Here is a 12901-nt window from a genome sequence, read left to right on the forward strand (position 1 = left end):
ATAGATTGACAGATTTCCTTGATCCTGGACTATCCGCATTATTCTCTTGGTGTTTCTACAATTTATGATGACCTGACATGCACTGGAGACACGAACTATCAGGTGGTTACAGTGCACCCCTATTTTCTATGTAATAAAATGTGTTGCTCTGCAGTAGAATAGTACATTTCTGTACATTTGAAGCAAGTTGTAAATCTTTGTAACACCTTGAAATCTCATCAAGATCTGACTCAGTATTTGTACAGCTTTTTACAAGCAGTATTTGAAAAGAGGTCTGAGGCTACTGTTAACATTATCTGCAAGATCATTAATATACAATACAAACAGCAAGGTCCCAACACATTTCCCTGTGGCACAACTGAAGCTCCTGTCGATGACAATCTATTCAAAGTAACAGGCTGCATCCTTGCTGTCAAGAAATTCTCCACCCAGTCACAAATTTCACTCGATACCTAGATTGGTGTCAAAGAAACTGAATGGTAGTTTTGTGGATCACTTCTGCTAACCTTCTTATTGGTGAGTGTGACTTGTGCTTTCTCCCAAATATGGGGCACAGTTTTTTTTGTTCGCATGATCTATGGTACATTATAGTTAAAAAGAGGGCGTCAGCTTTCCCAGGAATTCCGTGTAGAATCTGATAGTGCTTACATTCGGCCCTGAAGCTTTGGTCAATTTTAGCAATTTCAAATGTTTTTCAATAGCACTGATACTAATATCTACTTCATTATCTTTGTAACAGAGCAAGAATTAAACTGGGGCAAAACTCCTGGCCTACCTTTTTAAAGGAGCATTTGAAAATGGGGCACAGCATTCCTACCTTTGTTTTGCTCTCTTCAATTGCAGTTCCTGTGTCACCCATGACTGTCTGGACACTAACTTTGGGGCTACCAAAAGCTTTTCCGTATTACTAGAATTTCTATAGGTTCTTAAAGAGATCTTTTGATAATATTCTAGTACGATAGTCCTTTAAGACTTCACGCATTGTCCTCTTGACAGCCAACTGTGTTTCAATTAGTATATCTCTATCTATAGCACCTTTACTTACACACACACACACACACACACACACACACACACACACACACACACACACACACACTGTTCCAGTGGATGGTCAATAATTTTTCTAAGCTTGAGCCAACTTTCTTTCTACAGCCTCCAGCCCTGTGTTAAATGATGCAAGTTCCTTGTCAGGATATGATAATATTACTTATTTCAGCTACCTGCCCTTTGCACTTTGCTAATCACTGTAGCTTCAGATGCTCCATGGTCACCGACACCATTTTCATTGTGGACATTCTCAAAGACGTCGGTTATTTGTAGCCATTGGATCCAATATATTTCTATCACATCATAAGTGGGTTTCCAAACTATCTGTTCTTGGTAGTTTTCAGAGTAGCCTATAGATTTAATATTGTTTTGAAGGGTGTCTTGTCACACCCTCACTTACAAAACTGTGAATATCCCAAATTATTGTTGATTAAAATCTACTCCAACAATGACAGTCTGATTGGGGAACATACTTACTTGTGAACTGAGGTTTTCTTCTCAAGTTTTTGGTTACATCTGAGGCTGAGTTTAGCAATCAATAGAAAAATACAATTATAAGTTCATGCCCATCCTTGATAGTAATCCTTGTCCAAACAAATTCACATTCAGCTTTAATTTCTATCTTGGTGAATTTGAGCTTTTTGTTTACTTTGACAAATACACCAAGCCCATTTGCCATTAGCCTTTACTCTAAATATACACTTAAATTTTCAACAAAAATCTCACTGCTATGAAGTTCAGGGTTTAACCAGCTTTATGTACATTGTAGTACATGAGATCCAGTGCTTTTCAGGAGGGCTTGATACTCTGGCACTGCTTCAGTAGTTGAGCACTAGGATTTTAATACTCTCAGCTGTGTGAAACATTTCTTTTGATCTTATACTGCTACTTCAGGGTCCCCTACAGCTATCATTATATGGACTAGATGGAGAGAGAACTAATCTATAGAAACTTGTGTATGCCCTGCACACAGCTACATGGGTAAGCAGCCTATTAAAGGGGGTCACAATCTACATTTACATCCATACTCCGCAAGCCACCTGACAGTGTGTGGCAGAGGGTACCTTGAGTACCTCTATCGGTTCTCCCTTCTATTCCAGTCTCGTATTGTTCGTGGAAAGAAGGATTGTCGGTATGCCTCAGTGTGGGCTCTAATCTCTCTGATTTTATCCTCATGGTCTCTTCGCGAGATATACGTAAGAGGGAGCAGTATACTGCTTGACTCCTCGGTGAAGGTATGTTCTCAAAACTTCAACAAAAGCCTGTACCGAGCTACTGAGCGTCTCTCCTGCAGAGCCTTCCACTGGAGTTTATCTATTATCTCCGTAACGCTTTCACGATTACTAAATGATCCTGTAATGAAGCACGCTGCTCTCCATTGGATCTTCTCTATCTCTTCTATCAACCCTATCTGGTACGGATCCCACACTGCTGAGCAGTATTCAAGCAGTGGGTGAACAAGCGTACTGTAACCTACTTCCTTTGTTTTCGGATTGCATTTCCTTAGGATTCTTCCAATGAATCTCAGTCTGGCATCTGCTTTACCGACAATCAACTTTATGATAATTCCATTTTAAATCACTCCTAATGTGTACTCCCAGATAATTTATGGAATTAACTGCTTCCAGTTGCTGACCTGCTATATTGTAGCTAAATGATAAGGGATCTTTCTTTCTATGTATTCGCAGCACATTACACTTGTCTACATTGAGATTCAATTGCCATTCCCTGTACCATGCGTCTATTCGCTGCAGATCCTCCTGCATTTCAGTACAATTTTCCATTGTTACAACCTCTCGATATACCACAGCATCATCCACAAAAAGCCTCAGTGAACTTCCGATGTCATCCACATGGTCATTTATGTATATTGTGAATAGCAACGGTCCTATGACACTCCCCTGCGGCACACCTGAAATCACTCTTACTTTGGAAGACTTCTCTCCATTGAGAATGACATGTTTCGTTCTGTTATCTAGGAACTCTTCAATCCAATCACACAATTGGTCTGGTAGTCCATATTCTCTTACTTTGTTCATTAAATGACTGTGGGGAACTGTATCGAATGCCTTGCAGAAGCCAAGAAACACGGCATCTACCTGGGAACCCATGTCTACGGCCCTCTGAGTCTCGTGGACGAATAGCGCGAGCTGGGTTTCACATGATTGTCTTTTTCGAAACTCCCGCTGATTCCTACAGAGTAGATTTCTAGTCCCCAGATAAGTCATTATACTCGAACATAATACGTGTTCCAAAATTCTACAACTGATCGATGTTAGAGATATAGGTCTATAGTTCTGCACATCTGTTCGACGTCCTTTCTTGAAAACAGGGATGACCTGTGCCCTTTTCCAATCCTTTGGAACACTACGCTCTTCTAGAGACCTATGGTACACCGCTGAAAGAAGGGGGCAAGTTCCTTCACGTACTCTGAGTAAAATCGAACTGGTATCCCATCAGGTCCAGCGGCCTTTCCTCTTTTGAGCGATTTTAATTGTTTCTGTATCCTTCCGTCGTCTATTTCGATATCTACCATTTTGACATCTGTGTGACAATCTAGAGAAGGAACTACAGTGCAGTCTTCCTCTGTGAAACAGCTTTGGAAAAAGACATTTAGTATTTCGGCCTTTGGTCTGTCATCCTCTGTTTCAGTACCATTTTGGTCATAGAGTGTCTGGACATTTTGTTTTGATCCACCTACCGCTTTGACATAAGACCAAAATTTCTTAGGATTTTCTGCCAAGTCAGTACATAGAACTTTACTTTCGAATTCATTGAGCGCCTGTCGCATAGCCCTCCTCACACTACATTTCGCTTCGGGTAATTTTCGTTTGTCTGCAAGGCTTTGGCTATGTTTATGTTTGCTGCGAAGTTCCCTTTGCTTCTGCAGCAGTTTTCTAACTCGGTTGTTGTACCACGGGGGCTCTTTTCCATCTCTTACGATCTTGCTTGGCACATATTCATCTAACGCATATTGTACGATGGTTTTGAATTTTGTCCACTGATCCTCAACACTATCTGTACTTGAGACAAAACTTTTGTGTTGAGCCGTCAGGTACTCTGAAATCTGCTTTTTGTCACTTTTGCTAAACAGAAAAATCTTCCTACCTTTTTTAATATTTCTATTTACGGCTGAAACCATTGATGCAGTAAATGCTTTATGATCGCTGATTCCCTGTTCTGTGTTAACTGTTTCAAATAGTTTGGTTCAGTTTGTCACCAGAAGGTCTAATATGTTATCGCCACGAGACGGTTCTCTGATTAAATGCTTAAGGTGGTTTTCAGATAAAGCACTTTAAAAAAAATTTCACTGGATTCTTTGTCCCTGCCACCTGTTATGAACGTTTGAGTCTCCCAGTCTATATCTGGCAAATTAAAATCTCCACCCAGAACTATAACATGGTGGGGAAATCTACTAGAAATATTTTCCAAATTATCCTTCAGGTGCTCAGCCACAACAGCTGCTGAGCCAGGGGGCCTATAGAGACATCCAATTACCATGTCTGAGCCTGCTTTAACCCAAATTATTTCACATTTCGGATCTCCATCAATTTCCTTTGATACTATTGCACTTCTTATCGCTATAAACACGCCTCCCCCTTCACTGTCCAGCCTGTCTCTGCAGTATACATTTCAATCTGAGTTTAGAATTTCATTACTGTTTACATCTGGTTTCAGCCAACTTTCTGTCCCTAGTACTATGTGGGCATTGTGACCGTATATTAACGAGAGCAGTTCTGGGACCTTTCTATAGACACTCCTGCAGTTTACTATTAGCACATTAATACTGTTATTCCCTGTTGAATTTTGCCTACTCCTACCTTGCCGCGTCTCAGGAGGCGTCTTGTCAGGCCTAGGGAGGGAATTCTCTAATCTAAAAAACCCACATGTGCACTCCACACATACTCCGCTACCCTTGTAGCCGCTTCCTGCGTGTAGTGCATGCCTGACCTATTCAGGGGGACCCTACATTTCTCCACTCGATAGCGGATGTCGAGAAATTTGCACCCCAGATCTCCGCAGAATCGTCTGAGCCTCTGGTTTAAGCCTTCCACTCGGCTCCAAACCAGAGGACCACGATCGGTTCTGGGAACAATACTACAAATAGTTAGCTCAGATTCCACCCCGCGAGCAAGGCTTTCTGCCATCACCAACTCCGCCAACTGCCTGTATTAACTGAGGATGACCTATGAACCCAGACGGCAGGAGTCAATGGTGCCGATGTGAGCAACAATTTGCAGCCTCCACACTGACCCTCCGCCTCGTGCGCTGCGAATGCTGCTGAACCCGCCACTCCCCTTGGGGAGAGGGTGGCCCAACCGCGCCCGGTACCCGCGAAGATGTCTCGACAGCAGGGACAGTGGGTGAAGCATGTAACACCTGGGGTGTACCATGCGACGCACCAGACTCCACACTGCCGCTACACTCCGAGGCAGCAGCCTGATGACGGCTGACCGCGGCCATCAACATGCTCAGCTGTTCGCGAACAGTGGCCAGCTCCTCCTGCGTCCGTACACAGCAGTCACACATCATATCCATCCTAAGAAACCAATTTACTGTAGAGAGTTGATCAACTTTTAACTGGACTGTTAATTTACTAAAGGCAGCTGATAGTTGACTAAACTGTGGTTACTAGACACTTCTTGTAGAAAACAATGAAAATAGCACTACCTGTCTCTGGATTGTATTCAAAACAAACCCTAGCACTACTGGCACTATGGCTGACTAAAGGGACTCTCTGACTGTATTCAAAACAAACACGAAATCTATGCAGCACTATTACTAGCACTCAACAATTAAAGCTTACTAAAAGCAAAAACACATGGAAGAATAAGTGACAAGTAAGAAAAATACAGTTAATACTTAAATTAACATAGCTCGCTGCACAGCAGACGTGACACAGATGGCAGTTACGGCGACACTGTTCTGGGGACCATGCTATGTAGATTCTGAGATTCACTGAAATTCAGTGAGCAAAGCTGATGTTCCCAACTTTCTCTGTCAGCCACTGGATTGATTCAAGTATGACCTCAGAGCCCAAATGACAGACATTGTTTGGTCCTTCAGTAGCTGCTGGAACTGCATCTTCAACATTCTGAATGTGGTCTCCAGGCATACACTCTGAACGCACATGCTGAACCTTCCCATCCCCTGCCGCCATTTTCATAAGGAGTACCATTATTTACCAGATATTTGAACTGCCAGTGATTACTAGTCCCCTACCCTTTTGTGTTTGTTTACTCTTAGCATAGGAGACAGCATGTTTCCCAACAAGTCTCACTGACTCAGTTTCGATTTCAGTGGAAGATACGACATAGAACTTGTTGGTTAAAGGCTGCATATAATACACTTATTTCTATCTGATTCCTGTCTCCCTTGTTCAGAGCCCCTAGACTAGGGATTCACAGAGTGGGGCCCATCATTAGTACGATGGCAGCTTGTCCCTCACCATTCATTCTTTTCTATTTCTTTGACTCTTCTTGTATTACGAAGCAAATCTGTTGAGTCTCTGCCTTCGTGTCACTGGAAACAATCAAAGTTATGGTAGCTAACACATTAAAATGCGCTTGCCTCATTGGATGAATGCGAACAATGTATTTCCATAATGAATTGTAAAAAAAAAAGAAGAAGAATAAGAGAGAGAGAGAGAGAGAGAGAACTGCCTGCAAAGTGATGCGTCAATTTTGCACTTGTCTACTACAAAAATTGGGCCACACCTAAAAGCAATTGTGAAATCAATGGAGTATTTTTTTGAAATTAAATTGTGTAAATATTGCTCCTACAAAAATATACTGTTGTAACTAAATTTATTACATAAAATGAATATTTTTGAAACATATGGTGTGAACCGATTATGTATGTGGTAATTTTTTTGTGCTTACGGCCCTTCCATTGTCACTGCGAGGGGTTTGCAGCCCACTGTACTACCTTGTCTGAACACACTTGATGTAGACCTACCAATGTCATACCACTAAGTCAAGTGAACAAATGTTGATAGATTCTGTACTTCCCATAGAGGAGATAATATCCACAGGAGATTATAGTACTTAAGGTATCCTTAGTACTACCAGTACTTGTAGCCCTAATAGTACACTAGCTGTACTCAGTTTGCTATCATCTGACAGTAGTCAGGGCAATCTCCAGCTGCTTATGACATAGAACTATCTTATTCTGTACCCTAGAACAACATTCACGGTATGAAAGTGTTATGGCTGGTGCAAACACACAACAGTAAATAAATAATTTTAAACTAACATTGCTGATTCTCTTTTAATTCCCATACCTGTTAAGCAGTAAGGATTACCCACTCTCCTTAAGAACTGTATCAATTAAAACCAAAGAGATTTCTGGTATGACAACAGAAAAAGCTGGAATAAAAATTACTGATTCCTTTAAACTACTTCGAACCTTCCAATATTTAATGGGTTGAGAACTGTACAAGCATTAAACACAATTTATTATAGTTAACTAAAATGCTCATTACAGAAGAAACACAGCTAATGGATTGTGTGTCCCTGAAAGTTTTGTTCCCTCAACAGAAATTTGGTGTTTGGAGGCATAAGCAAACTAAACACCTGCCAAGAACTCATCTGCACACTTTTGTACCTGACTTTATTAATATTCGTATTAGTTGTTGTAACAACTCCTTCATGTAAATGGATGATGATGATAGAAGGGATAGGGTGAAATGGGTCAACTGATCCTACCAATAGTATAAGTCATTTTCATAGCACCGTGCTGTGGCATTATAATTGTGAAAGCAAAAAGGGAATGGAACACTGACAACACTGTATTATTTTTTTGAATGTACATTATACTAGCATACTGACATGTAGCGTTTCACAAGGTTTAGTTTAGGTCATATGTAAGAGTTAATTTGTGAGGTTTCGGTTAATCCAGTGAATTCTCACATTCACACATCCCCTATGGCCCTTTAATGCCTTTCATTATGGCGAGTTGCACTGTACACCCCTTTTTAAAAAAAAAAAAAAAGCATGCATTGAGGTAAAACTACAATATACATGGCCAACTGCTGGTTTGCTGTGGCTTCCTCAACGTCACATACATTTTTTCCATAAACGCAAAGATCAGTAAAGCCGCGGTGATGGTGTTTGGTCCCTCCCCCAAAGCAACAAACTAAAGCCGCGGTGAAGCGGTAACGAGAAGAAAAGTTGCAACTAAATACTCCATTAATTTTCGTCACACTATAACTATTTGCGCAGTCTTATCTATACAATAAAGATAATTTTGGAAATTGTTCTTTGCGAACTTCATACTTACTCAAAGCCTGAAAATCTCTTTCAACGACGCCCGATCCATCATCACAGACTTCTATTGTATCACTTCCATAGTCTTTCAAAAATACATCTATATTGCGTGCACCAGCGTCCAAACTATTTTCAACAAGTTCTTTAACAGCAACTGCCAAATTTAAAACTACCTGAAATTGGAAACAATTTGTATGCGCAAGTCTGAAACCACCAACATAACACAAAACGGAACAATATGTACCTGTGCTGAGCAAAGCTTGCTCGAAGATTCCTTGTCAATTTGATGGATAACACTTTGTTTTGTTTCTTCACTTCGGCACGTGAAATTTTTCAAATCTAGTGTCGTTTCGGTTTCGGCTTCTGGATACACATCCATTCTGATCCAAGACTGTGAAAGGGAAAATTTTTATATTGGGTGAACAACCACTTTGGCTGACACACAAAATACTGTTTCCGCTTTCCTAGTCATTTTTCATAAATCTTTTGACACAATTTTGCTTGTAACAGCGCAAAACCATGTAAACAAACATTTCGCGCCATCCAGAGTTCACATACACAACCACCAACAAAGACGCAAGACATACAAATATTTCCACTGACAAAGCTTGCGGCTGTTGCTGTCAGTCCTTCGACCATAGATATTTATGGTCGAAGTGTCAGTCAGAAAGCAGAAATAACTCTGGAGTAAGCAGGTTTTGAGTTGTCAACACACATTGCCAGTCCGGTCACGTCATCTCGGGACGCTGTAGGACTGTATAGGTTTACCAGCAAAGCGCCCTGTACATTTCGAATGTCATAACATTAGTATAGCCAGATTCCCTTCGTAGGTACCGTGGATCTGAAATAGACCTTTCTCAAACATCATAACAGTTTGTGTTTGATACCTGGAATAAACACCAATCCTCACTGGTCTTCACGTCAAGCCTTGTCCACAGTTTCATGCTGTCAGTCACGTCACGACACTTCAAGGTTTCAAGTCAGGTCATGTGATCTGAACTCGCATGGCTATCGTCAACTGTTTTTTCGCTGGAATCGCTATCTTCGCAAGATGATTTTCGATTTTCTTTACGCGCGAAGTGCACGTACTCAGTGATAGCATATATATGTGGATATTTACGTCCAAATTTGTACGAAAATGACATTTATTGGACTGAATGGTTTTCAACTTTCAGGGGTAGTTCGTATATTAGAGAAGGAAGACACAAGTGCAAAACAACTCAAAAAAATGAGGTCCGAAAAATATCATTATGTAGTTTAGAAAGGGATTTTTACACGCTATACAAGAAGCTCGAGGAAGCGGAATCTTCATTTTATATTCTAGAAAGTCAAAACATCATTTTTTTATTTGTTACATTTACTTGCACCCATATTTACTAGGAGAAACTCAATGCTACGAGCAGCAGTGACATCGCGTGAAAAACTGGTTTGTTTAAGGTTAAGTTTCATTGTTAGCCCAGTGCAATTTTTTGTGCGGAAGTCGTATCTCCCTCAATACCTTTTCCTTCAAGATTTATAGGTTTTGTTTACGTCTTGTATTTTGTTTTTAATAGTTCAAGTGCCTTATTTGTGCTGGGGTTTGCTAGTGAAACCACATAAATATTGACCACTGAAGCCTGCAAAACTGTTTCACACCACAATTCAGTGATCTACTTAAAAATAAATAGGCCTGCCAGGAACGCTTATTTAGACAAACAACTTATAGTGTCCGAGGATTTCAGACCATTTCTTTACGAAACACTGCAAATGCACTGTAGAATGTTTTGACAGGGCGTAATGTGAAGACCAGTGAGAACTGTCCTTAAACCAGTCTGAAGAGAAGTGACGGAAACCAAGAGCCTGAAACTTTGAAGATACGCTTTGCGTCAAGCCTCACAGCTCAAATGCACCCATTTGTATTGGTATCTGGAACAGCCTCCGCAATTTCTCGGTATTACAGAGCACATAATCGTACTACCGAGTCTGATGGAGTAGTTGTTTGCTGTGATACTATTCCAAAGCGACTTGATAGCAAGACAGTGTCTGCAAGTGCCTGAAACCACCTAATTTGCCGCATAGTAGTGATTGTACCATCTGATTCACCGATTTTCTCCAGTTTTTGGGTATTTATTTCCCTTTCTCTTGTAGAGTGGCGCACAGTTTTGCTTACTGGTAACACTTTGACATATGTTCACTGAAGCGCCAAAGAAACTCGTATAGGCACGGGTATTCATACAGAGATATGTAAACAGACAGAATATGGTGCTCCAGTCGGCAACGCCTATAGTAAGACAAGAAGTGTCTGGCGCAGTTGTTAGATCGGTTACTGCTGCTACCCTAGCAGGTTATCAAGATTTAAGTGAGTTTGAACGTGATGTTATAGTTGCCACACACATGATGGGACTCAGCGCCACTGAGGTAGCGATGAAGTGGGGAATTTCACATACGACCATATCACGAGTGTACTGTGAATATCAGGAATCCAGTGAAACATAAAATCTCCGACAGTGCTGCGATCGGAAAAAGATCCTGCAAGAACGGGAGCAAGGACGACTGAAGATATTCATTCAATGTGGCAGAAGGGCGCCCCTTCCGCAAACTGCTGCAGATTTCAGGGCTGTGCCATCAACAAACGTCAGCATGCGAATCATTCAACGAAATGTCATCAGTATAGGCTTTCAGAGCTGAAGGCCCACTCGTGTACCCTTGATGACTGCAAGCTTTACATCTCGCCTGGTCCCACCAACACTGACATTGAACTGTTGATGACTGGAAACTTGTTGCCTGGTCAGACGAGTACCATTTCAAATTGTGTCATACAGATGGACGTGTACGGGTATGGAGACAACCTCATGAATCCATGGACCCTACACATCAGCAAGGGACTGTTCAAGCTGGTGGAGGCTCTGTAATTGTGTGGTGTGTGTGCAGTTCAAGTGATATGGGACCCCTGATACATCTTGACATGGTTCTGACAGATGACAAGAAAATAAGCATCCTATCTGATCACCTGCATTCATTCATGTCCATTGTTTAATTCCCATGGACTAGGGCAATTCCAACAGGAAAATGTGACAATGAGTTCAAACACTTCTGCCGGCCACCGAACACCCCAGTCATGAACATTATTGAGCATATCTGGGATACTCTGCAATGTGTCCTTAAGAAGAGATCTCCACCCACTTGTACTCTTACGGATTTATGGACAGCCCTGCAGAATTCGTAGTGTCAATTGCCTCCAGCATTACTTGAGACGTTAGTGGAGTCCATGCCACATCATATTGTGGCACTTCCCCGTGCTCTTGGGGGCCCTAACCAATATTAGGCAGGTGTACCATTTCTTTGCTCTTTAGAGTATTTGGAACATTTACTCGCATTGCATTACAGATTAAGGAAGACGTGAATAAAAGACCTGATCGTTGGTTAAACGTACTGCAAAGCTAGATGTATTGCACATATTAATAATTCATATGACACATTGTACTTTCCTCTCGCCGCTTTGAAGTATTGTGACCTTTTTCGCACTGTATATGTACGAAAACTGTAGATAATTTATAAAAATTCTGTTTTGTAATATGGAACAAGAATTTTGCGTAAAATTGAATTATTACAATATTGTACAATGTTTGGCCCAGAGTGAAGGAAAAATAAATAAAAGAAGACTTGATACATTTGAAATTTGTATTCTTTATTTTTGGTTCACAAACACACAGTATATGTGTGAATAATACACAGTTACACAACCTTGCGCCGAACAGAGAGTCTCATGGTGTTTTTATCATTCAGAGCTGACAATAGAAATTGAGCCTGGATATCATGTTTCTAACATAAAAACATCAATAAATCAACTTTGTTTGGATAAAAACCTGTATTTTTGTACTCGCTTTACTGATCACTACTAACATGATGTGCTTGATGTCTAACTCAAAACGCTAATGAGAGTTTACAAAGCATTATATGGAATAGGTGTTCCAAAGCAATGTACGTTTCTGCAAGATGTGGTGTTTTTGGCTACAGAGAGGAAAAATTTATTGAGTTCTCAGGCTGCCCATTTTAGATTACTGTGGTCTGTCCCATTTTGTATGAACTGTGCTACCTCCGATTATTCTAATATTTTGTCCCTATTGTTTCCGATGTTATCATTTTCCATGTCGTTTATATTTTATTGTTTGGCCTGACAATTTTCCTTCCATAATACATGTTTTTGGCCTTCCTGATTACAAGGTTTAAGGTTGTACTATATTTTTTATACTGTGCTTTCATTGCTTTGAGCGCACTACTCCTCTGCTCCAGGTAAAGTACCCTTTTTCTGGGGCATGAGAGTCTAACCTCAGATGTTATTCGTTCTTTTTGCTAAGTTATAGTTGATTTCGTTTTGATTTGCCTTTGGGGGAGCTTGCTGCAATGTGTTTGAGAAAAACGTTTAACAATGAGTTAAATTTTTCATCCATAGTGTCTTTACAGTAGACTTCTTTACTGTTGTATACTACTTCTAAACATGTCGGTGGATTCATTGTTTGTTATTCTCACGTGCCTAACTTAGGTGTGTCCATTGACTGTTTCTCTGTTGTTAAGTTTCAGGGCTGCTATTTGACCATCATGAT

The 12901-nt window shown here is 40.7% G+C and overlaps 1 protein-coding gene across 3 annotated transcripts in view; it reads right to left on the minus strand.

Annotated features, from left to right (window-relative positions):
* LOC124605473 (mismatch repair endonuclease PMS2) overlaps positions 1–8941 on the minus strand; it is a 153941-nt gene extending 145000 nt beyond the window's left edge. For all 3 annotated transcript variants that reach the window (XR_006978649.1, XM_047137181.1, XM_047137180.1), the window contains exons 1-2: positions 8563–8941; positions 8332–8491 (exon numbers count right to left, since the gene is read on the minus strand). Coding sequence is in view for 2 of the 3 variants with exons in the window: in XM_047137181.1 (XP_046993137.1) it covers positions 8332–8491; positions 8563–8697 (295 nt within the window). In the remaining variant the exon portion in view is untranslated. The remainder of the gene's footprint in view (positions 1–8331; positions 8492–8562) is intronic.
* Between the last annotated feature and the right edge of the window lie 3960 nt (positions 8942–12901).

The sequence above is a fragment of the Schistocerca americana genome, chromosome 3 (genome assembly GCF_021461395.2).
Source record: "Schistocerca americana isolate TAMUIC-IGC-003095 chromosome 3, iqSchAmer2.1, whole genome shotgun sequence".
Lineage (NCBI taxonomy): Eukaryota > Metazoa > Arthropoda > Insecta > Orthoptera > Acrididae > Schistocerca > Schistocerca americana.